Source organism: Procambarus clarkii, chromosome 57 (assembly GCF_040958095.1).
Source record: "Procambarus clarkii isolate CNS0578487 chromosome 57, FALCON_Pclarkii_2.0, whole genome shotgun sequence".
In the NCBI taxonomy this organism is placed as follows: Eukaryota; Metazoa; Arthropoda; class Malacostraca; order Decapoda; family Cambaridae; genus Procambarus; species Procambarus clarkii.
This window is the reverse complement of record NC_091206.1, coordinates 17,523,442-17,550,672: the sequence shown is the minus strand read 5'-3', so window position 1 is coordinate 17,550,672 and position 27,231 is coordinate 17,523,442. Positions and strand designations below refer to the sequence as shown.

The 27,231-nt window shown below is 39.5% G+C and overlaps 1 protein-coding gene across 1 annotated transcript in view; it reads right to left on the bottom strand.

Annotated features, from left to right (window-relative positions):
• Positions 1–27,231, bottom strand: part of LOC123744935 (nephrin-like) — a 425,786-nt gene that overhangs the window by 29,883 nt on the left and 368,672 nt on the right. Inside the window, exons 6-9 of the mRNA XM_069306333.1 lie at positions 25,661–25,815; positions 21,252–21,396; positions 14,519–14,649; positions 8,827–8,986 (exon numbers count right to left, since the gene is read on the bottom strand). Of these exons, the coding sequence (XP_069162434.1) occupies positions 8,827–8,986; positions 14,519–14,649; positions 21,252–21,396; positions 25,661–25,815 (591 nt within the window). The remainder of the gene's footprint in view (positions 1–8,826; positions 8,987–14,518; positions 14,650–21,251; positions 21,397–25,660; positions 25,816–27,231) is intronic.

The window sequence follows — 27,231 nt, the reverse complement described above, 5'->3', positions numbered from 1 at the left end:
TTGAACGGTACATAGCGAGGGTGGTGAAAATGACACAGCTCCTCTTAGCTCCAGAGAGGGAGTTGAAAGGAATAGATCATGAACTTAACACGGAGTCAGCAGTGAGATCTCTCCTTGTCTTACAATGCTCGGGAACATTGTGGAGACAGAGACAGCTCTGTCTCCACTATCAACTCGAGTGCATGAAACCCAACCACTTGGGGTGGACGGTAGAGCGACGGTCTCGCTCCATACAGCTCAGCGTTCAATCCTTGACCGTCCAAGTGGTTGGGAACCATTCCTTCCTGACCCCTTCCTAGTGCTATATAGTCGCAATGGCTTGGCACTTTCCCCTTCATAGTTCCCTTCCCTTCGAGTGCATGAAACATGTCGAGAACACTTTACCGGTCATGGGCCCGATTCACGAAGCAGTTACGCAAACACTTACGAACCTGTACATCTTTTCTTAATCTCTGGCTGCTTTGTTTACGATTAATAAACAGTTAATGAGCTCCGAAGCACCAGGAAGCTGTTTATAAAAATAACAACAGTTGAATGGGAAGTTTCATGCTTGTAAACAGTCTAATATATGTAACCAAATCCGTCAAAGCTGGAGGAAAGGTGTACACGTACGTATGTACTTGCGTAACTGCTTCGTGAATCTGGCCCCAGGCTGCTTCGTGAATCTGGCCCCAGGGGTCTCCTGGCAGCAAGGGATAACACACCGGTACTCCTCCTGCGACTTAAAGGTGAGTGACATAACCAATTACTTGCTACAAAGGTACAGAGAGTGAGAGGTAGTCTCAGGTGATGATAGATGCTATCAAATGATATCAAAAGCATTAATGATTAATCAAATATGCAGTAGGTAATATCTAACCATTACGAAGGAAACCTTTGCATGAGTGGGAAATATTTTCAATATATTTTAAAGATGTTCCGGTTGCAATATTTCTTTAGATAAGATCAGAGTGAGTCAGGAAATGATACCTAATGATAAGGTAACATAAGGTATGATGATTGCGTTGCAGACTTGTTTACTCAGAGACTCGTCCACCAAATGCTGTTGGTAACTAGCTCGGAGAAAATAATATGTTGTCTGCGAACCCAAGATATGTTTCCAGACGAAATTAGGGTTGGAACACACACACACACACACACACACACACACACACACACACACACACACACACACACACACAAACACACACACACACACACACACACACACACACACACACACACACACACACACACACACTACACACACACACACACACACACACACACAAACACACACACACACACACACACACACACACACACACACACACACACACACACACACACACACACACACACACACACACACACACACACAAACACACACACAAACACACACTCCCAAACAAACTCACACTAGAGTACTCCCAAAGAGCAAAATCTTAACCCCCGCAAGCACAACTAGGTGAATAAACACACAAAGGTTCTCGCGGCCAAACGGACAGCGAGAACCGGTTTGAATTCGCAGTCCACGGACCTGGGTTCGATTTCCATTCGAGGCAAAAAGAAATAGCCATCGTTTCTATCACCTGATGCATCTGTTCTTAGCAGTAAGCAGGGAATGTGTATGTGTGTGTATATTATATGTTTGAGGAAGAAATACATGTAGAGAAATAGATAGGGAGTCAGTACATAAGAGAACCGACGATTAGAAAGGTTGCTGCAGTTAACAGTTTGGTCCTGAAGGCACAAACAGTAAATGCAAACACGGAGAGACACTCTTGCCCACCATCCCCTCTCTGAAAAAGAACAAGGCTGAACTAGAAAAAGGTAGAAAGACATGCAACAAGGCTCGTTCATGCGTTGAGGCAGATGACCAAAGATAAAAGTCAGAGTGAACATAGCCTCACCACATTGGACGAGACGAAGAAGAAAAACCCCTATTGGGACATGATAGCGACGTATAAAATTCTATTGGAAATTTAGAAGGAAGATAAAGGGAACTGAAGTACATCAATGAATTTCTAAGGAGAAATCATAAAACGTGTTGAGACTAAGCTGTCAAATAACACAACGACGTTTGGGTACTCCCAAGACTATTATTGAGTTGTCGCAAAACAACAGAACACAAGAATATAGGAACATAAGAATACAAGAACATACTAACATAAGAATCAAGGCCTATTAGCCCTTACGTGTCATCTGCTTATGTCGACCCGAACACCATCATACATATTTATCTAACTTACGCTTGAAACAACTAAGTGACTACATTACCCGGTAATCGGTTCCACAAATTAACAACTCTATTTCCAACCAAACCAGTTCTTACCCAAATCTGTCCTGAATCAAAACTTATCGAATTTATTTCCGTTGCTATGTGTTCTATCTTGTGTTCCCACATGAAATACTTTATTAACACCCACCCTCCTACTCCGTCCCCTTGTTATGATCATTCACCATCTTGTTCATTTTGATCCTGTCATCCCCCAACTCTTCATCCTTCAAAAGAATATAAATTCCCTAAAAAATGCATTTTTGTCTAGTATGGAGATCAAAACTGAACTTCATAGTCTAAATGGGGCCCAGCAAGAGCTTAAGCTACAGCTGAAGAATAAGAATGAAGAGTAATCCCACTAACGTGACTGCATCAATGAGAAAATTCGTCATGGCGGCTCCTTCGGTCTTTCTTATTAAGTCTAGTATTGCTAACTCTGCTTGGAATATATTCCAGTATCCTATTGGCTTATATTCGAACATTTGTCTTTGGATGTGTTTGGCTTAAATTCCTATACCGGCAGATCTTTTTGTCGCAATCTGACTAAGCAAGTTTAATACTATTCAGCTGATATCTAGTAACTCTGGCTTACAGACTTATCCTGTCCTCAGAACCCAATTACCATAACCCCAGTACCTCATAACCCCAGTACCTATCCTCAGAACTTTAGTACCACTCCTTCGAACCCTATTATCTAGCCTCAGAACTCTATTGCCTAGCCTCAGATCCATAGTACCTAACCACAGAACCATAGCGCCTAACCTCAGAACGTAGGTGAGAGAGACTGTAAATATAGAACAAAAGGGAAGGTAAAGGGTAAGAAATATAACATGAAAACCAAACAAATATAACAATACGCAAAACAAGTAAATATAAATGATAGTAAGTCATGCAGTCTCCGCTAGAACCGTCTGTTTATCATCCATTCCACATTTCCTTCGTTCCATATATCCTCCATTCTATATTTTATACCATTCCATATACTATTCCATATGAACTCTGTACATCACAGTCATATATCACTATCCTCTGCTCAATACCGTCACATTGCCCCATCCTTTTCTGTGATTAATAATCATTATTAATGCTAAGAGACCATTCCCAGTGAATGTCTAATGAAGGAGAGCAGAGTAGGAGAAGCAGAAGCGTGGAAGAGAAGAACATTACGAAGAAGTTGTTAATAGTAGGAGAAGAAGGAAGTAGTAGAATAACGTAGGAGTCCGTTGGAAGACATAGGAAGCAGTAGGAAGGAGCATGAGGTACAAGGAAAGAGTTTGGAGGTGTTAGGAAAGAGTAGGAGGTATGAGTGAGGATTAGGATGGAGTAAGAAGAGAATTGATTCTAAGAAGGAAAACGACACAGAAAGAAAGGTAGGGGATAAACGAAGCTGTGGAATAGAAGAGGTGTACTAGTTGATAAGTGAAGGTTGAGAATAAACAAAGTTGAAAAAAGGAAAGGAGTAGGGAGAGAGAGAGAGAGAGAGAGAGAGAGAGAGAGAGAGAGAGAGAGAGAGAGAGAGAGAGAGAGAGAGAGAGAGAGAGAGAGAGAGAGAGAGAGAGAGAGAGAGAGAGAGAGAGAGAGAGAGAGAGAGAGAGAGAGAGAGAGAGAGAGAGAGAGAGAGAGAGAGAGAGAGTAGAAGGGCGAGGAGGAGGAAGAAAAGGAGAGGAATGATGAAGGGGAAGAGGAGGCCCCTAAACTAGGAAGGGATGAAAGAGGATAAGACGAAGCTCTGAGAAGCATGTGAGGTAGGAAGACTTTAGTTCTATGTGTTTGGAAGTGCTGAACACATATTGATTACTCAGTAAGATACTGGGCTGGTCACAATGACCCTTTCGCTATTGGTAGTCTCTGATGACCTTATCGTTAATGACGGGTCTTAATGACCTGGAGGTCTTAGAAGGCAAGAATATAGCCCAAGGACAAGCAACAAGAAATGAAGACCGAATAGAATCTGATATGAAGGGGCTGGCTGCTCTTTCGAAGTGATTAGAGGAGATGAGAAAAGGAACTGATAAATCACAACTTTGTATTTATTTATTTCACAAAGATGGACGCAGGAATAGATGACTTCTGACACCGGTTAGCAGGCTGTCCCATGCCATAGCTCATGGTAAACCTTACCCACTAGTTTTTCCCTGGATCATAACCGCTCATCGGTTTTCAACATGGTACCCAATGCTTGCTTATTGAACAGCGTCGAACACACACAAGGAATGGCGCCTAGTCATTACTCCTTGGCGGGGACTCGAATCTCGACCAAATCACTCACGATGCCTTGAGCGAATGGAACTTTGCATCTCATCGTCTTGCTTAACCATCGCTCGCTAATTTCCATCCCGATTAGGTCTCGCGCGTAAGAAAAACAAAAAAGACACCTTTGAAGAGTTTTATTTTCATGAAAAAATATCTCCTTGGCGTGCGGGTAATTAAATAGACTCTTGGGAAAGGTAAATGTGTGTGTCAACGCCCTCAAGGTGCAGGAGACGTTTTTCATCATGGTGGGTAAGAAAAAAGAAAGTTGTTCAGACCTTTTCATTTCGATAGATGAAAGGATTACTGGTACTCACCTAGTTGTGCTTGCGGGGGTTGAGCTCTGATTATTTGGTCCCGCCTCTCAACTGTCAATCAACTGGTATACAGATTCCTGAGCCTACTGGGTTCTATCATGTGCATTTGAAATTGTGTATGGAGTCAGCCTCCAGCACATCAATGCCTAATACATTCCACCTGTTAAGTACTCTGACACTGAAAAAGTTCTTTCTAACGTCCCTGAGGCTCATTTTGTACTCAGTTTCCACCTGTGTCCCCTTGTTCGCTACCACCTTTGTTAAACAGTTTATCTTTATCTACCCTGACAATTCCTGTGAGAATTTTGTAAGTAGTGATCATGTCTCCCCTTAGTCTGCTGTCTTCCAGTGTATGTGTGTGTGTGTGTGCTTCGGCGCGTGCGTTTGAGTGTGTTTGTGCGTGTTTATGTGTTTACGTGGTTGCGTGTAAATTTCTGTGTGATTAACTATCATAAGTTACCTATTCCTGGCCCATTGGTAACCCTTCCTCACTGGGACATTGTAAGTCACTGCGTCAAAGGCTCTACGACTGTCCAGGAGAATACAGCTTGCCTGTCATTCTTTGCTTACGTCTGATTCCCGGAAAAAACGACTGGAAACACGACTACGCTTTTCGTATATCCCGATTAACTACGACCAAAAATCTTCTGAATGAATTGTCGTATATAAGATTTATAACTATAATAGTTTACGTATCAAGATAAGGATAATACAAAAAATTTGTGCACAAGATTTAACTCCAGAAAATGGATTTGAGTCGGTTTTCTGAAGAAATAAACCAAAAAGAATTCAAACTATTGATAATATTATCAATATCAGTATTAAATATTTATCCAGAAAGAGAAGCGAGGAAATAAATAGTTGCTTGTCGGTTTTCTTTCGCAATACATTTTCCTATATTCAGTATTATATATTAATTTTGCTGATAGAGTGAACATTATCATGCAGTATGTTATAATCTAGCTATGAATGAATAACAAGATGTAATCATTTTCTTGTCCCTGTGAAGTGTTTTTTATCCTGTTACTTTATATTATATTATATTTATATTATATTATATATTATATTTACCCTATATTTTATCTTATTTTATCCTAGATGCTTATGACTCACAAGTAAAGAAAATGGCTAATATTTCCCTTTATCTTTGCTTTGACCTTTGGCTCAGACAACTTAATGTAGATGTCATGAAGGTCACCTGAAGGCTAAATCGGCGATAGGATTCGTGTGAAGTCAGTGGACTTCCCGGTTGCATTTTTTTTACCATGTCGTGGTCAAGTCGACTAAGGCAGCGTCAGCGATCATTCCGGGCGTAAGTTCGAACCCTCATCACGACTCTTGTGGATGTGTTCATTTAAGTTGCATGTGTGTAAGGTTAAAGCTAAGTTTGAGGCGAATAGTAAGTATTTTCAATACTATTGAGTCATAAGCCATTAGGAAATAATACTACCCAATAAGAAAAATTGTATATCATAGTATTACCAGTATCGATAGAGTACTATCGATAATGGTAGGTACTCTATCTGATGATAGAGTACTTACCAGTATCATATGGTAAGATACTGGTGTTGAGTACTCTGTCTTATCGATAGAGTATAGATAGATACCAGTACATCTTATCGATAGAGTACTCAACACTCGTAAATAAAGCATTTGTATTGTTGTAACAATACAAGCCAGCATTAGGACACATGCTTGCTAGTGTGCTGGTGTAACATACACTGCCCCTTTAATTAAGGCTTCACCCTCCTACTCAACTGCAAGATGAAAGTACGCAGAAAAGGAATGCAACAAATGTTTTGAGTTATATACAATCAAATGATGAGAATATTTGCATGTCACAACGTAATTATTGTATTAGATATCTAGAGTAAGATCATCCTAATATAGGATGTTCACTTATATTAAGGCACAATTAAAGATTTCGAGGCAGGAACGAGTGCAAGTGAGCAAGTTGATATGTTTTGGAAGTTTAAATGAGTTCAAAATAATATTTGAAACTACAGAACTAAAATAAATAGTCTGATATTAAGGTGGAGAGACAAAATTACACTTGAAACACCTTTCAATCCCTTTTTTTTCTTTGTTTCAGAGTTTCCCAATTTGTTTTCAAATTTTTGTTCACTGATTTTACTTTATTTTTCCTCCTCTCAACTGCCTGGAGAGGCCCATTTTCTGGATGATTTTATCGAGCGCAATTAAGAGATTTGCTGACGTGAGAAACTCCTACACTCTAATAGCAAATATTGAATTATTTTTCACGGTTCCTTTCTCCCTAAATAAAAGGGAGAGATCATTAGTATTTGAGGGGACCTAAACATTCCATCTAATGCGTTATGCGTAGTTTCCTCCGAGGCTAAGTGTCCCACTTCTTCCAGGCAGCGGTGGTATTCCTTTCTTATATATATATATATATATATATATATATATATATATATATATATATATATATATATATATATATATATATATATATATATATATATATATATATATATATATGTCGTACCTAGTAGCCAGAACGCACTTTTCGGCCTACTATGCAAGGCCCGATTTGCCTAATAAGCCAAGTTTTCCTGAATTAATATATTTTCTCTAATTTTTTTCTTATGAAATGATAAAGCTGCCCATTTCATTACGTATGAGGTAAATTTTTTTTTATTGGAGTTAAAATTAACGTAGATATATGACGGAACCTAACCAACCCTACCTAACCTAACCTAACCTATCTTTATAGGTTAGGTTAGGTTAGGTAGCCGAAAAAGTTAGGTTAGGCTAGGTTAGGTAGGTTAGGTAGTCGAAAAACAATTAATTCATGAAAACTTGGCTTATTAGGCAAATCTGGCCTTGCATAGTTGGCATAGAAGTGCGTTCTGGCTACTAGGTACGACATATATATATATATATCACTTTAACTCTATGATCCCTCAGAGGTTAGGTTAGGCTCTCTCTCTCTCTCTCTCTCTCTCTCTCTCTCTCTCTCTCTCTCTCTCTCTCTCTCTCTCTCTCTCTCTCTCTCTCTCTCTCTCTCTCTCTCTCTCTCTCTCTCTCTCTCTCTCTCTTTCTTTTTCCCTCCCTCTCTCCCTCCTTCCTGTCCTCTCTCTCTCACTCTCTTTGCTAACTTGGGCCACGGTGTAGAGGCCATTGCGCGCACGACTATGCTTTACGTTCTGAGTACACGATGCCTTAATGGGAAATTGCGTCGTTAAAATGTCCACATCAGCCTTTAAACGGAGCCACGGGACCCGCCTCTATGATATCGTGTGGTTGTGTGTGGCTGGGTGGTGGGGGAAATGAATGTGGAGGGGGCGTGAGTGGCAGGGTGGTGGGGGAAATGAATGTGGAGGGGGCGTGAGTGGCAGGGTGGTGGGGGAAATGAATGTGGAGGGGGCGTGAGTGGCAGGGTGGTGGGGGAAATGAATGTGGAGGGGGCGTGAGTGGCAGGGTGGTGGGGGAAATGAATGTGGAGGGGGCGTGAGTGGCAGGGTGGTGGGGAAAAATGAATGTGGAGGGGACGTGTGTGTCGGGGTGTGGAGGCGATTGGGCCCTGATCCTAATGAAAACGTAAGAATGAAATATTACACAATTCAACAAGGATTACCAAGTAACTAAGAACAATATCATTAAGGCATGAAAGAAGCACAGAAACAGAACATATAAACACTGAGAAATGACTAAACGATTTTACAATTAATTTCCTAGTTTTCAAATGGAAAAAATGTAAATAGTTTAGGAATTAAACAGTTTCTTAGGTCACACCATCCCAAACATCTGCACACTTATACCAAGTTAAAATTGAAGACCAAATTTCAGACAAACCGACTGAGTAAATCAATACATGAGCAGAGAGTGACAGGAGTTTGGAGTATTAACTCACACATGCTCTGAGGTTGACCAAGTTTGAAATATTAACTTACACATGACTCTGAGGTTGACCAAGTTTGGAGTATTAACTCACACATGACTCTGAGGTTGACCAAGTTTGGAGTAATAACTCACACATGACTCTGAGGTTGACGGGTTGACTCTCTCCCTCGCCCTCCAGGTTGACGGCGGCACAAGTGTAGAGTCCGGCGGCCTCCCTCGTGATCTTCTGCAACACCAGCGTCTGGTTCTGTAGGATGATGCCCTTAGTGACGCGGTGCTCCACGGGGGACCCCTGGGGGAGAGACAGGCTGGTGAGGACCCCTGAGGGAGAGACAGGCTGGTGAGGACCCCTGGGGGAGAGACAGGCTAGTGAGGACCCCTGGGGGAGAGACAGGCTAGTGAGGACCCCTGGGGGAGAGACAGGCTGGTGAGGACCCCTGGGGGAGATACAGGCTGGTGAGGACCCCTGGGGGAGAGACAGGCTGGTGAGGACCCCTGGGGGAGATACAGGCTGGTGAGGACCCCTGGGGGAGAGACAGGCTGGTGAGGACCCCTGGGGAAGAGACAGGCTAGTGAGTACCCCTGAGGGAGAGACAGGCTAGTGAGGACCCCTGAGGGAAGGACAGGGTACTGAGAATCCATTGTGTGTGGTCAGAAAAATCCTAGGGCGTCAAGCAGGTTAATAGGCTAATTTCACAAGCACCATAGTACACATAAATCCCCGAGGGAATACCAGATTAGTGAACGTGTCTTGGGTGATTAAAACACATAAATTGATTGGAAACTGGTGAAGGCATGTCGGTCGACCGAGGCTGCTCCAGTTAATACCTAACCAGCTTCACATCTATTTGTTTCACATGGTGTACATAGAATAATGATGTAATATGTAATACAGCTTCTCCCCCGAATCAACCTACCCTGGCTTTGCGCCCTGGAGAGGCCACTCCAGACCGACAACCAGAGCGCAACTCCATAGTCTCCTGAGACTGATGGATGCCTACTACTACTACTACTACTAATCCCTACTGGTGTACTCGTAGTGGGGTAATTTTAGGAGCCCCCTGAGGGACCGTAGACTAATGACAGGAGCTTGGTAACGAAGATCTGCAACAGTCTGTGATGCAGCGTGGGTGACAATGCTAATGGAAGGGGGCGCCCCATGGTGGCTTAGTACACAATTTAGGAAGAGCACAGGCTAGTAAGAGGTCCTGGAGAAAGGTCAATGTAGAGTGAAATGTCTAAGGAAGGAAAAGAGCGGTGAAGGTCGTGGCATTGGGAAAATATGCAGGGTTTTCTGTATAAGAGATTCTGTTTTATGTGACTTACTAAGAGAAAAGTTAAAGTTGTCGAGCACTTTCGTTAGGAATCCGTTGTTATAAATGCTCTCTAAGAGACAAAGTGTACCTGCAGAGTTCCATATCTGTCCTATAAAGAAGAGCAATAATAGCATGTGAATCTTGGAGAAGTACATCCGGCGGACTATGAATACAAAACCATTACAGGTCTTCCTCTGCTCCTGCGGGGTTTTCAGACTCACCATCTTCTCGATCCTCACGAGACTCTCACTCAGTGTAGAAACACAAGGTAAAGTGACATAATATTTACTAACATAAACATTTGCATTGTATAATAATTGCAGCTTACCGAGAAAAGTTGGTGAGGACGAAAGCAAGAAAGAAACAAGAGAAATATATACTCATGACTCACAAAGAGCAACTCGAGTATTTTAGAATTGTATGAAGAAAAATCTGCATTGATACTGAAAAAAATACTCTCTGCTGAGCATGATTATAAAAGCCGAATTAAGTTTCTTGGTAAAACGCGATAAAAATGTGTTTGAACTCGATCTTTTCTATACAGCAACAGTGTCAAGGGCATGGAAACTGCTGACAGAAATTTACGGAAAATGAAAAGCGTTACTTAAAGATTGCCAGTTGACAAATTACCATTTCTCATTTAAGTCTTGCGTTCTCGAGCCATTCTCGCATGTTATGGTCAGATATCCTAATAGCAATTCCTTCCGTTCGTCTGTTTCACAAGATCTCCGACACCATGAAGGCGACTTTTTACAATTTGACGGCATTCTTGTTGCAGCTGTGTCCAAGGACCGCCGGTGACAAGAGGAGACGAGGCCGGTGGGTGAAGTGTCCTCGTGTGTGGTGTGAGGGAGTGAGGAACGGAAAGAGGAAACTGAGGTATGGAGGGAAGGATGGAATGAGGGAAAGGAAGGAAAGATAGAGTGGAGGTGGGATAGTGTTAGGATGGTTGGTAGGAGGGAATTTGCGGAGGGAATTGTGAGTGATGGATAGGAAAACGTAGTGAAGCATCTAGGATTTAAAGATGTAAAGTAAAATAAATACTTTGTTAAATATCAGGAACATATAAGTAATGAATCAGAAAGTATGTTGACAGATCCTCTTTGCAATTATTCACTCTCATTCGAATACTTATTACACCTGGAAACTTAGAAATGAGTCTGCTTCTATAAGTGTTTCTTTAACATTTATTCCGAACGTGTGTTAATTTTTAAATTAAAAGTTAAATCTGATCCCATCTGAATCCATTGTCTCCAGTTTCAACACGATTTTTAAAACACTGTCTAAATCTTCCTTGTTAAACTATGATTCATTATGCACTTCATTCATGCTCTCTCTCTCTCAATACGTCTTGCTAGGGAATGTAAATTAAATTTTCTTAGTCTGTTTTCACAACTGCGAGTTCAAAATCCATAGATTACTTAGTTACCCATTCACTATTTACTATCAAGAGAATATCAGTAAATTCCATTCAGCGGCGCCCGAGAAAGGTTTTGCCTTGTTGATGTTGGGTATCTTAAACCCACATAAAAATGAAGGTTATCATTGTGTTATGTTATTCTTGCTTGAGGATAATGACCCCGGACTTGTCTTTACTTAGTTTCCTGCTAGTTATGTCTACTCGATCTATTTAACGATATATTGTAGCTATTTCGCAATTGTTTACGTGATATCTGATTCAACTTTATTTTTAACTTGGATAAGCATCCTCCATTTAGCTACACTGAACTACATCTGCTAATTTTCAGTGCATTTTGAAAGTCTATTTAGGCTCTCCGGTAATGCTTTTACGACTTTATACAAATTTTTAGCTACGTCGGCTATTTTACTAATGCTGCTGCTTACTGTGGCATCTAAATCATTTAAGTAAGTACTTAAAAATAAAGATCGTAACACGGAACCGTGAGTTACTTCACTCACAGCTGTTCCCTCATCACCATTCTCTCGTGCAGAAAAGTACGAAAAGACCTTAGTGTAATCTAATATTCGTGATGGACAGAGATAGAGAGGGGGAGAGAGAGAGAGAGAGAGAGAGAGAGAGAGAGAGAGAGAGAGAGAGAGAGAGAGAGAGAGAGAGAGAGAGAGAGAGAGAGAGAGAGAGAGAGAGAGAGAGAGAGAGAGAGAGAGAGAGAGAGAGAGAGAGAGAGAGAGAGAGAGAGAGAGAGAGAGAGAGAGAGAGAGAGAGAGAGAGAGAGAGAGAGAGAGAGAGAGAGAGAGAAGGGTAAACGCGGTGTGATATAGGAATAAGCGGAAAAGTCCTGTAAGTTGTTGATCAGTTTAAATACGTAGAATCTGTAAATGTTAAAAAAAAATGATTTTGTGAATAACTGCTTGCGACTCGAGTCAGTCTATGACTGAAAGTCGCTGCATCACTGAGAGCCTCGTTTAGGAAAAATAAGATTGGACGAGAAGTGGATAATGGGATTGATTTAGGAGTGGTTCTACCCTTATGTACGATGACTCTCTGGTGTAGAGTGCAGGAGATGAAATGACTGCTTTTATTTACTTATGGGACACGCTGGTATGAAGGAGAGGTAATGCCTATTCCTATGTATGGATGGTAAACGCTAGCCAAGCACGGGCATTACAAATCACGAGTAAGAGCTGTTAAAATGGAAAATCTGGAATAAATTTTTGGTTAAAGGGTAATAGAAAGAACAAGGAATGAAAATTCTTTAGACAGAATCGACGCACTTTATAACGAAAGATGAAAAGGGAGTGAGGTCAAATACAAACTGAATAAAGCAAGCACGGACTGGATAACCCAAGTAGCAATTTTAATCCAGTTAGCCACTGAATATCACTGGTGGCAAATTACCACTCAGTTAGTGACTGAAGGACAAAAGTAGTTGCTGAAAACCTTACTGTTAAACTTCTGGCGCAGTCTGACGTATTGTACGTCAATATTTTAAGCTGTATACACTATCACTCTGTTGTATTTACCATCTAGGAAAAAACACTAAACACCTTATTCACATAAACTATAATTGTACGTCATCTTTGCGTTATCATCGATGGTGTTAGCACAAACGCTAACACTGACAGAGACGCAAACCCGTAACACAAACATCGACACAGACACTGATAAAGACGCCGACACAGACAATGACACCCCCGTCGCCACTGGTAAAGAAAGATACCAAATAATCTCTTCCTGCACTTCAAGGAGGCGGAATAAAACATAAAGAAAAAAGTCGTCTTCCCCCGTCGGACATGGCGCGACTCTAGCCTGGGGTTTTATGGCCCGGAATCATTACGTGATGCAGATACGGAAGCCTCGTTAGGTTGTAAACCTGACCTTATGTTGGCCCACCAGCAGACCTGCTATCGTTGTCGAGGGTCTGGCTGTTGAGCTGGGGAAGATTTGTGAACCATGAGAGGCGGGATTGTTGAGCTGGGAAGGGATTTAGGATGCATGCAAGCAGGATTCATAATTTTGGGTGATTTCTTAGGTATTAGGAGCAGGGATGTTGAGCTGTTGAGTGTTTGAACCCTTGAAGAGTAGCGTAGTCGATCAGAGTTGTTTTGGGAGATTGAAGAAGCGGGTTTGGTGAGCTTGGGGTAATTTTCTTGTGACACGAAATGTTTATGGGTCTTAGATTTGACGCTACATATTGTTACATGCAAAAGAATCATTAAGATACTCTAGAATACAAAGGACGGTTACAAATTAGTGACAGTTCACAAATCTTTATTATTCTTGAAGACACGATGTTTGATCAAGTGAATGACTGTAAATTAGTTCACATTCAGATTGCTTATGACATAGTCCTCAGAACTCCACCTTTTATGAAATGAGAGGGTTTATATGCACTGACAAACCGGCCATTAATATAATATTATCACATATATACACACTAAAATGTTAATGTTTGACAAAATTTTCATAACAATACTAGAGGTCTGCAAGAATCTGCTTCATGTATTTGTAAATTCCTAAACATGGAATAAAAGATTGAATTAGCATAATTACACCAGTTAAATTCATTTTTAACAGGGTAGAAAAGGCTGATCAAACTCAAGTAATATGAGTTTCTGTTTGATTAAGAAGAAATTAATTATTCACCAAGAGAAGACGAAATCTTTCGTTTTTGGTAACCAGGAGGCCCTGGTTACCAAAAACCATATGTATATATATATATATATATATATATATATATATATATATATATATATATATACATATATATACATATATATGTATATATATATATATATATATATATATATATATATATATATATATATATATATATATATATATATATATATACATATATATACATATATATGTATATATATATATATATATATATATATATATATATATATATATATATATATATATATATATATATATATATATATATATATATATATATATATATTATTTTCACCGCTAAATGAAAATCTTGCAATTTACCTAATATAAAAAAAAATCAACTCGCACCAGTAATGGAGCAACGCGCAGCTGCACCAAGAGAAAGAGAGAGAGAGGTTGGACTCACATTATGATACCAAAGGACCCGCTGCACGTCGGGGTTGGCGTTGATATGACACTCGAAGTAGACGTCGTCGGCCTCCTTGATGTTCTCCGGGTCCAGATTGCTTCCCATCTGCAGCGTCACCACCGGCTTGTCTGCCAAGGAGGAGGAGGAGAAGGAGACCATTTTGAGTGATTGTCTACTTGCCTGAAAGCCTACCTTCTACCACCTTTCTTAGCTAACTGATTGCTAGACATGCTTCCTGGTTGTTTGCATGTCAGTCAGCATGTGCCTGCAACCAGGTCAGAATGGGTGAGGATTATAGAATACTCCAAGAAAATAACGAGATAAAGTGCAGAACTTGACAGCGAGAGGTTATCTAGACTCTAATTCAAGTAAATGCAAGGTAATGTGAGTAGGAACATGATCACAAGAGATCACAAGGCTCAAAAGGAGAAAGACAGATATCATAATTAGTAAAAAACATATATATATATATATATATATATATATATATATATATATATATATATATATATATATATATATATATATATATATATATATATATATATATATATATATATATATATATATATAACTGAAAACTCACACCCCAGAAGTGACTCGAACCCATACTCCCAGAAGCAACGCAACTGGTATGTACAAGACGCCTTAATCCACTTGACCATCACGACCGGACATAATGAGGTGATAGCCGAGGCTATATGAACCACCCCACCGCCGGCACTCGGATAGTTATCTTGGGCATAGCATTTTACCAAATCACCTTATTCTTTGGGGCACACGTGAGGAACACAAATGCGAACAAGCCTGAATGGTCCCCAGGACATATGCAACTGAAAACTCACACCCCAGAAGTGACTCGAACCCATACTCCCAGAAGCAACGCAACTGGTATGGGTTCGAGTCACTTCTGGGGTGTGAGTTTTCAGTTGCATATGTCCTGGGGACCATTCAGGCTTGTTCGCATATATATATATATATATATATATATATATATATATATATATATATATATATATATATATATATATATATATATATATATATCTTGATGTGCCTCTCAAAAATCTGGACAAAAAACATTCAGAGCAATATACACTTTCAATGCATTCTCAGTACTAGAAGATGCGGCCCCAGTACCTCCCTAATAGCACAAACCAAAATTTATGAATGTCAAGTAATGCAACACAACTGGTTAAAGGTTAAGAAAATAGTCTGAAAAAGCTGTACCTTAGCACAACAGAAAAAACAAAAAGACGAGAAAAGTTGACATGATCGCAACGTGTAAGATCCCGCGGAGGCATTGACCAATTAGACACAAATAAAAGTTTGGTATACAGAACGTCAGACCGAGAAAGTATAAGTGGTCTTATATAAGTGATCTTCGGACAGACGAAGCTCGTGGCTTCATTGGCTAAAACCATCCAATTAATTAAAAGTACATTTGATAACAATTTGGTAATTCAGTTGTCATTACATTACATGACAGCTAACTATGAAAACAAAGACTAAATGTTGACACTAGTTTCTGCAGTCACTAAAAAGCCTTGTAAAATAGAAAAAGTACATACATACTCACACAAGCTCACTCACACAGTTCTACTGTTTGTGTGTGTGTCTGTGTGTGTGTGCGTGTGTGTGTGTGTGTGTGTGTGTGTGTGTGTGTGTGTGTGTGTGTGTGTGTGTGTGTGTGTGTGTGTGTGTGTGTGTGTGTGTGTGTGTGTGTGTGTATGTGTGTGTGTGTGTGTGTGTGAACTCAAATAGTTGTCCTTGCGAGGGGCTGAGTTTATGATTGATCGTGTTCTACCGTAAGTAGATTTACCGTAGAACACGAACGCAGAAATAACGATTGAGCACGAAATTGTGATTGTAAAAACACGGATTGTGAGTTAACTACCGAACACGAATGGAGAGGGTCGCGATCAACAGCCCTTAATTATCGATATATCTTCATTTATGAGTTGTGGTTTTCTTTTCCCCCAACACATGAAAAACTAAAAAAAAAAAATGCATCATTAATATTCCATACGACTCATGAATAACGACCTGATTAAGAATAAATTCGCGTTGCATATAAAACGAAGCTAAAAATGTTCTGAAAAATTTGGTTTAAATGGGCTTTCACCGAAAAAAAAATGAATTTAATGCATTTTCTCTATAACTGTAGTTGATTTGCATAGAAAGGTCACGTGTTTGTAACATTTCCAGCGCATTTATATATATATATATATATATATATATATATATATATATATATATATATATATATATATATATATGTATATATATGGATGTATGTATGTGTGTGTGTGTGTGTGTGTGTGTGTGTGTGTGTGTGTGTGTGTGTGTGTGTGTGTGTGTGTGTGTGTGTGTGTGTGTGTGTGTGTGTGTCTGTGTGTGTGTGTGTGTGTGTGTGTCTGTGTGTCTGTGTGTGTCTGTGTACTCACCGAGTTGTGTTTGCGGGGGTTGAGCTCTGGCTCTTTGGTCCCGCCTCTCAACTGTCAATCAACTGATTGTCAGTCTGTTTAGGTCGTGTTGTAACCTCAAATTATTTTCCTCTGTTTTAATCGTCCTCATAATTTTTGCCTCATCAGCAAACCATGAGAAAACAATTCTATACCCTTTGGGCGATCATATACATATACCAGAAACAGTATAGGTTCAAGGACTGTACCCTGCCGGACTCCACTGATGACACCCGGTCAATCTGAGTTTCCCCTCTCACAGTGACTCGCTGTCTTCTGTTGCTAAGGTACTCCCTTATCCAACGGAGTACCTTTCCTTTCACTCATACCTGCATCTCTAGCTTTTGCACTAGCCTCTTGTGTGGTACAAAGGGTTTCTGTGTGGTACAAAGGCTGTGTCGAAGGCTATCTGGCAATCCAAAAATATGCAATCTGCCCACGTCTCTCTTTCTTTCCTGATTTCTTTTGCCTGGTCGTAAAATTCAATTAATCCTGTTACGCAGAACTTGCCATCCCTGAATACATGTTTATGCTGTGTTACAAAGTTCTTTCGATCCAGATGTTCTACTAGCTTTTTCCGCACAATCTACTCCTTCAGCTTGCATGGTATGCAAGTTAGGGACACTGGCCTGTAGTTCTGTGCCTCCTGTCTATCCTCCTTCTTTTATATCGGGACTACATTAGCCGTCTTCCAAATTTTTGGCAGTTCCCCTGTTACCAGTGATTTGTTATACACTATGGAGAGTGGCAGGCACAGTGCTTCTGCTCCTTCTTTTAGAATTACACTCGAGAAGCGAACAGTCATTGACAACAACAGCTTTGAAGAAGACAGAGTGTTCGTAAAACACAAATCATGATTCAAAATGTAAATAACTCCAGCTAGACTCCGTCAACTCTTATACTATTTACTTTACTTCTGGAAACAATGTAGTTTCGTTTATTGTAACCAGTTTATTATCCACATTTTATACTTAACAAGATATTTTTGAAAAATATTTTTACAATAAATAACTTAAACTCTCTACATTCACTCAGTGTAAATTTCAACAATTTTAATTAATTACAAGTAAAGGAAATGTCATACACATTCCGACTTCCAATCTAAAGTTGACAGAGAGGTTTTATGCTTTTGCCAAGTTTTGTCTCAGACTTAATTGGAGTTGGAACCCGAGTTTGTTACGGCATATGATCAAGTTCGTTTGGAACTTTGGGCTCGTGTTGTGAAGTGAATTTTCACAGGTTTCCTGAAAACTTAAGAAGCTGATTTTTCACCGCCGTCTTTTCCTTTTTCTTTTAGGCTTCAACATCGTTGTTTATTTCTCTTAGGTTTTGGTGATTTTCTCTATGTCAACGTAGAGAATTTCTATATTTCACAGTGGTAAAGTTCCCGTTGAATGATAATCTCGCGTTTAAAGGATTTAAGACTATTACCAAACTCTGGAGGTTGATGTCAGTCCCAAACTCCTGCCCTTCCTCCCCTCAATATCTGGACTTGGCGATGGTGTTTCCAAGTCGCGAGATGGCTACAGCCTCCCACCAAGTTGGTAATATTGCTCCACTCAGTTTCAGAGGTGTTCAGTTCTCGGTTTCCAGTGTGTTGGTTTTCAGCCACTGTCGAGTAGTGCTGTGGATGACCGTCGACGAATCTGTCGGTTAGAAATTCCCATAACGATGCTCTGAATATAGGCAGCAGTGCTGGAAGCTGATGTTGGAAGGTGCCCAGTCGAGGAGTTCACCCAAGCTTGAATTAATAGTAAATACATTCTTAGATATTAGGGCAATGGATTTCAGGAATACTATGTTTACTTTCTTGCTAACATCTTGGGAAGTTAAAATGGGTCCAAGCTTCCCTTATCACCATTTCTTTTCTGCGTTTGTTTTTCATTATATGTTTTCGTATTTATCTATTCCTTATTTTCTCAGTTTTTCTTGGATCACTTTGTTCTCAATAAATTATTCAGTTTTATGAATAAAACTCCTCCAGCTTTTTTGTACATTTGTGATCACCTGTCCAAATGTATTCTACCTTTAATCTCATACACCTAACATCTCTCCCTATCTCTGCCACCCCAACATCCTCCTGCCACTCCTCTTCCTCCTCATCTTCCTCCTGCTCTTCTCCATCACTCCCCATGCGTCATCCCGATGGGACTTGTTCTCTCTACGCTTCGCTCTTTCAAAGGATGATATTTTCCGTAAAACTTTTCCTGAGTAACTCATCTTTACGGTGTGAGGCCAACGCGCCGCGAGCTCTCTGGTCTTTCTCAATGATTTCCCAAGACGCCATGTTGACAGTGTGGAATGTTACCTGTATACACACGCGTCTGGCGGGTTAACTTCCCCTCCCTTGTCTATATCGTGTTACAGACTGACTTGCTGTCGACCATGAAGAAATTGTGACAGAACCTTGTCTCTCTGTTGCTCTACATATTTCTCTCTCTTCCTATACATAAATATTATATTGCATTTGGATGTGAATATATTTGAACACATTTGGGTGTGTGATTGATTGCCATTGGTTATCGATACATGGAGCCTTTAATTTGTATTAATTTTAGGTTTATGTTAATATTGAATTACTATTTAATCCTTTCAACATTTTTATTAATACCTCGGATTTACATCCAGCGTTGATCCTTCCAATTAGCTGTATTTCTCTGATGTAGAGTGAATAAATTTAGGCACTGATATTTATCATCTCCAATCGACACGAAATTGAAAACAAGTCAGACTCATGCACAGATGTACCCATGGAGTAGAGAGCATGAAATGACTCGCTGTTTAAACGCCACATAACAAGGTAAGTTAAGCAGCGAGATTGGGGAGGGGGGAGGGGGGGGGAGAAAAAGAAAACACTTGCTAGGCAAGAGAAATACAAGAACTTTTTTTTTACATAATGAACACTATAAAATATTCAGTTATAAACGGATAAATTACAAAAATATACATCTAGATGATTGGAAAACATTTATTTTATTTTATTCCCTCTATCTAACTGCGAGGCCGTGTCCAGTGATCTGACCAACCTTGTATCTTGCCGCACTTACCAGCAAAATTATAAGAAAATTTACTCATACTTGTAAGAGAGCGAAAAAAAAATCTTTAAACTATAACCAACTTATTAACATAACCCTGAACACACTTGGGCACCAATACTATCATTCAACACGCCATTTATGAGACGTTGGAGTCATTTTGGACGAGACGAGAAGACGAGGAGTCTCCTAAACACGTGTTAAGGAGACGATAGTGAGAATGTTCCATTAATGTCGGAGCAGAGATGTGGCAACAAAGCCTTTATCGCTCTCATAAAAGCTGTTTGGATTACCATTATGCTTCCCTGAATAAGTTTGTGTACGCTTAGTACGCTAAAGTTCGGCAAGACGAAGAGGGCAACTTAGCCGGTGATGGAGAGAAGAGGTGCATACAGCTTTAGGTTCTTACCTCACAGTTCTTTGTTAAGATAGTTTGCTGTGAAGAGTTTCAGCTCCTGGACCCTTGCGTCCCCATCCGCACGTCCTATATTATAATGACTACCGATCCATCTGTTTATGTCTTATCAGATTTTTAAACTATGGATAGAACTAAGCACAGTTTAAGAAAGAAGGCCTGGTTGACGACCGGGCCGCGGGGTTGCTGAGCCCCGATATCACCTCATGGTAAGGTAACCTCTATTTGTTCAACTTTTAGCTTATTCAACTTAATGTCTTTGATTAACTCTTTCTTTGCTTTTCTGTGACTCATCTGCCTGTCTAGATTCCATACATATTTTTTTGTTACACCTTTACTCATCCTAACCATTATGTTTGTCTCTAATTTCAATACTCCAAAGTATTTTGAACATCTGGATCATGTACCCTACTTCAGCTAAGCACCTGCATTGGCATCCTCACGGATGGAGTTCGATTACTGACGGTCCTAGTGGTTAAGGACCGTTCTTTCACCCAATCCTCATATCGCAGCTCCATATCCTCATATCCTAGCTCCTTATCCTCACATGCCAGTTCCTTCTACAGTTCTAACTACATGAATCACAACTACAAAACAGAGTACATCACTACAACTTCGAAGCACAACATTACAACTTGAGGCACAATTACAACATGAAGCAAAAATATTTCAACACAAATAACAACGCTGCATCATGAAGCAAAGTACTATGCAACATAAATTACAACATAAACACGAAGGACACACACACATGCAACATAAAGCACAACACCCATCATGCAACACAAGACGCAGCAGCCTGAAGCACAACTCACAGAATATGTTGAGTTTGAGGCCGTCCTCGCGGGCAGACTGGGGGATGAGCTGGTTCTGGGCACGACAGGTCAGGTACTTGCCGCTGTCAGTCATGTCAGCCTGGTACTTGAGGATGGACGTCGTCACGTTGCTGTCCGGAGACGTCTGCAAGAGGGTGCAAAGCTCTCCTTAACATCACCTTAAATAATACTCTTAAGAAAACAGTAATAACACAGGGGTTCGAACTCTGCTTTATTCGCTCTGCGAACACACAAGTTATTGGGATTGTGTTCTTGTTTATCCAGGGGAAAATATGTCGAGTCTAATTCTATTAGTAGCAATATCATCATCTATCATTACTACTTCAACTACATTAATCATAATATATGCCGTAACTACATCTACCATATTTTCTACTGCAAATACAATAATTTCTACTACAACAAAGTATATCATATGGCATCTACATGTATTTTAACTACTTCTGTAATTACGTCTAGTGATATTTCTTCTAGCACTAATTCGACTATCACTTCTGCTGCTACTACTTCTACCGTCCATTCTACTGTCACTACCCCGGGCTCAGTCACCTCAGTAGTGGATGTTACCCCAACGGAAGAATCAGCGTAAAATGCTGTGTTATAGCAACTTATACAAATCGAAACATTTCTATGGAAAACGGATGTTATCAATAAAGTTGATAAGTATAAAATGGATTTATCACTGACGTGAAGCGTTTTTAACCTAAAATTTAATCATGCACTCAACGGAGTAAGTGTACAAGTTCCAGCGCACGTATAAGGTCCAAATGACTCTTAATGAGATATTACCTTGGGTAAAAGATGTAAATTTATCACCTGTTAACATTTTACCGTATCTAACGTGATACATGCAAATGGCATCGTTACAATCACGTAACCCGTCGCTATTCTCTCCACTCCGCCTACAGTTTGAGGGAAGAGGATAGGGTTGCCGGCTGATCATGTGGAAGTAGTTAGGTCCATAAACGAATAGGCAAGCAGCTTTTCACTTTAGTGTATCAGCAAATCACATTAATTCATTGTTGACTACGTCTTTTAAGGGACAGCCATTGAATGGGCGAGCTCAGCTTAGAGAAGGGGCAGTCTAGTGAAAAACTGGACTGAAAAACTATGTCAGCCATCAAGAAAGGATTTGCATTTTTGATTATCAGTTAGACATCTAGATGATAGGAATATTTTAGAGGTTATGGTTCCCGAACCAAGGCTTATTGTTAGTTGTGCATGAAATCACGTTAGACAGAGAAGCAGGTGGCTTTTTTTTTAAAGCCTTGACTCTCATCTTTTAGTTCCTCTATATCTTTGTCTCCTTCTTGGGCTCCATATCATAAAGATACAGAATTATATAACCTGTTTTGGCAACAGCATATCTTTTAAAATATTATTCAACTAAGTGTATTGGGTCCACTTAGTGTAGTGGGTCCACTTAGTGTATTGGGTCCACTTAGTGTAGGGTCCACTTAGTGTATTGGGTCCACTTAGTGTAGGGTCCACTTAGTGTAGTGGGTCCACCTAGTGTAGTGGGTACAGAGAGGCCTGCGCTTGATATCGGATGATCAACAGTGGTTCGCCTCGTGAACCTCCCTCTTCACATTTCTTTGTCCTCATTATCGTATAGTTTACATTACAACTCTTTCTCGCGTTTCCTTGCTAATTACTTTACCTTTCAATCAAACAAATCAACACTTCAAAAATAACGTCTATGATTGACGAATGACTAAATATGAAAGCCAATAAATTCAACCAATCCTCTTGAAATTATAGTATTTACAGTAACTATGGGTTTGTGAGTACCAATATACAGCATTTTTTTTTTGCTCTACCACAGGCGTGGTCATACATTTACAATGATTACCAGCATATATACATTTAATTTTGCTCTCCATGGACAGGGTTAGAGATCTGCTATACATAGAATTTCGTGATTATTTTGAGCAATCAATCACAGAAAGTAATTACAGTGCTTTTAAAATGCTAATCAAACCTACATACATAAATACATGTATTTATGTTCTTTTATACATAATATGATTAATGTGTATTTGCAGAGATGAAATACAACTCTGACCAGCTTACACACACACACACACACACACACACACACACACACACACACACACACACACACACACACACACACACACACACACACACACACACACACACACACTCACACACACACACACACACAGGAATCTGTACACCAGTTGATTGACGGTTGAGAGGCGGGACCAAAGAGCCACAGCTCAACCCCCGCAAGCACAATTAGGTGAGTACAATTAGGTGAGTACACACACACACACACACACACACACACACACACACACACACACACACACACACACACACACACACACACACGCACACACACACACACGCACACACACGCACACACACACACACACACACACACACACACACACACACACACACACACACACACACACTCACATATATATATATATATATATATATATATATATATATATATATATATATATATATATATGTCGTACCTAGTAGCCAGAACTCACTTCTCAGCCTACTATTCAAGGCCCGATTTGCCTAATAAGCCAAGTTTTCCTGAATTAATATATTTACTATAATTTTTTTCTTATGAAATGATAAAGCTACCCTTTTCACTATGTATGAGGTCAATTTTTTTTTATTGGAGTTAAAATTAACGTAGATATATGACCGAACCTAACCAACCCTACCTAACCTAACCTAACCTATATTTATAGGTAAGGTTAGGTTAGGTAGCCAAAAAAAGCTAGGTTAGGTTAGGTTAGGTAGGTTAGGTAGACGAAAAAACATTAATTCATGAAAACTTGGCTTATTAGGCAAATCGGGCCTTGCATAGTAGGCTGAGAAGTGAGTTCTGGCTACTAGGTACGACATATATATATATATATATATATATATATATATATATATATATATATATATGTCTTACCTAGTAGCCAGAACGCACTTCTCAGCCTACTATGCAAGGCCCGGTTTGCCTAATAAGTCAAGTTTTCCTGAATTAATATATTTTCTCTATTTTTTTTCTTATGAAATGATAAAGCTACCCATTTCATTATGTATGAGATCAATTTCTTTTTATTGGAGTTAAAATTAACGTAGATATATGACCGAACCTAACCAACCCTACCTAACCTAACCTAACCTATCTTTATAGATTAGGTTAGGTTAGGTAGCCGAAAAAGTTAGGTTAGGTTAGGTTAGGTAGGTTAGGTAGTCGAAAAACAATTAATTCATGAAAACTTGGCTTATTAGGCAAATCGGGCCTTGCATAGTAGGCTGAGAAGTGAGTTCTGGCTACTAGGTACGACATACATACATATATATATATATATATATATATATATATATATATATATATATATATATATATATATATATATATATGTATATATATATATATATATATATATATATATATATATATATATATATATATATATACATATATATATATATATATATATATATATATATATATATATATATATATATATATATATATATATATATATATATATATATATATATATATATATATAGATAGTGAGCGGAAACCGGTAAACGACTGTTTGTTCTATTAATATTTTACAGTCCTGAATAAATAAAGCTTAAATCAAAACACACATTTCTATGCCTGGTATAGCACATATATATGTATATTGTCCTGGGATAGCGTGTGTTATGTCTAGAATGGCTAGGAAACGTTTTAGGTCGTCTGTTTACGTTGCGGTTAAAAAAATGTCTATCTTGTTTGTTCCAATTCGGTATATAAAAATTAACTTTCTGCTCATTCATCTCTACATTTTGGTACTTTCGAGCAAATATTAACTGTAAATACTTTCACGTTAGGAGGATAGGCAGAATATATTATATGTACACAAAACATCCCCTCAGTAAAATCATTATAAGGATGAAAGCAAAATCTGCATTGTTTCAGAGAACTAAATATAAAATTGAAACGTTTTCGTTTTCAGTATTCATGGGCACCATTCCTTCGCGCGATCCCATTCCAAATCCTTATCCTGACCCCATCCAAGTGCTATATAGTCGTAATGGCTTGGCGCTTTCCCTTGAAAATTTGCTTCGCTACTCAATATCCAAATGAAGAAATAATGAATTTGTAATTATAATGTCTTCTCTCAGACATAATAACATAGGATAAAAACCCACACTTATGTATTCGTGTACTTTATGCAAATATTTCAGCAAGTCTTTCTCACTCTCCTGAGTGCGAAAGAGATTCTCACTCAAGGATTTTTTCGTGAGGTGAAAGGGATCGTAGGCTGGCCGGGTCCAGGTGCTTGCCACGTAATTAGATACTTGAAATGTGTGATCTCTTCCTGTTTCACACTCGAACTTACCGTCATGACGGCGTCCTTGAGGGCCGTGGTGCCCCCTTTCCACCAGCTGATGATGGCAGCTGGTCTCGAACCCCAGGCCTGGCACACTAGCTCGTACTCGGTGCCGGCACTCAGGCTGCCACTCCCGCTCAGGATGCTCACGTTTACCGGCTGGACTGTGAGAGAGAAAGAAAGAGAAAATAACAAAGGGTTTCGGCCGTTCTCTCGATTTTGGAAGTGTCTAATGTGAAGTGCTTCGTAGCTTACAAAATACGCTATGAATGATGCCCATTAATCCGAGGAAGCGTTCAAACTGGATTCAATTCCACTAAATCTCTTCATTTTGAACGTTGATGTGCATAGCTTCCAAAATGAGGTAATATTATTGTAATTCCCCATATGTCGTGTCTTTAACCGTATGATGTTTTGTTAAATATCTTGCTTGCTTAACCTTATGCTTCACTAAAATCATTAAATATTATTCCAAGCTTGGTGCATTGTTTTGATAAGGATAACGAACATATCGCCCATAAATTGGGAGAAAAGCAATGAAGATAAGACATACAATCACTCACCACCTCCCCCCCCCACACACACAAACACACCATTTCCCCTATAAAGTTGGGTGAGGTCAGCCCTAAGAGTTTGGCTATCAACCCGTAGACAGACAGACAGACAGACAGACAGACAGGCAGGCAGACAGACAGACAGACAAACAGACAGACAAACAGACAGACAGACAGACAGACAGACAGACAGACATATAGACAGACAGACAGACAGACAGACAGACAGACAGACAGACAGACAGACAGACAGACAGACATATAGACAGACAGACAGACAGACAGACAGACAGACAGACAGACAGACAGACAGACAGACAAACAGACAGGCAGACAGAGAGACAGACAGACAGACAGACAGACAGACAGACATCCTCTCTTATAGATATAAATATAGAAATGCTAAAGACTTATATCAGCCAACTTCCCAAACATTATTTTGACAAGTAGGAATCACCACCATATTAAATCTCACCATCGTTTTCTATCGACAAAATTGCAAGACATTCCTCAGTTCTCCCTCACAGCTTCAGAGAAGCCCAAAAATGTGGCAGGTACTTGGCTTGGAAGAGGGGTTGGTAGGGGGTGATCGGAGACTCCTTGCCACAGTGAGAACCCTTACCTGACTCACCCCAACACCGTTCACAAACTGCCAATTTCCGGGACCACTTTGGTGCGGAAATTACTGAGAAATAGATTCTCATTCCTCTTTACAGGGAGCAGACAGGGGAATATACGTATTCATGACAAGGGGGAATGAACGATTATGAACGATTCTTCATACATGCGAAACACATTCATTAATTTTGATTGTTCCTCGCAAATTAGGTCATAACGTGGCAGCTTATTTCCAGCATCACAGGAGGAAGAAATGCGTTGAAAAGGAATAAAACAATTATTATAATTTCATAAGTGGAAAAATATAATTTCCTTTAAAAAATATTTAATTGAATAATTATTTCAAGGAAATAATGCTATATAATATATAATATAAGATTGTGAAGTGGATTAACGTGAGTGCCACAG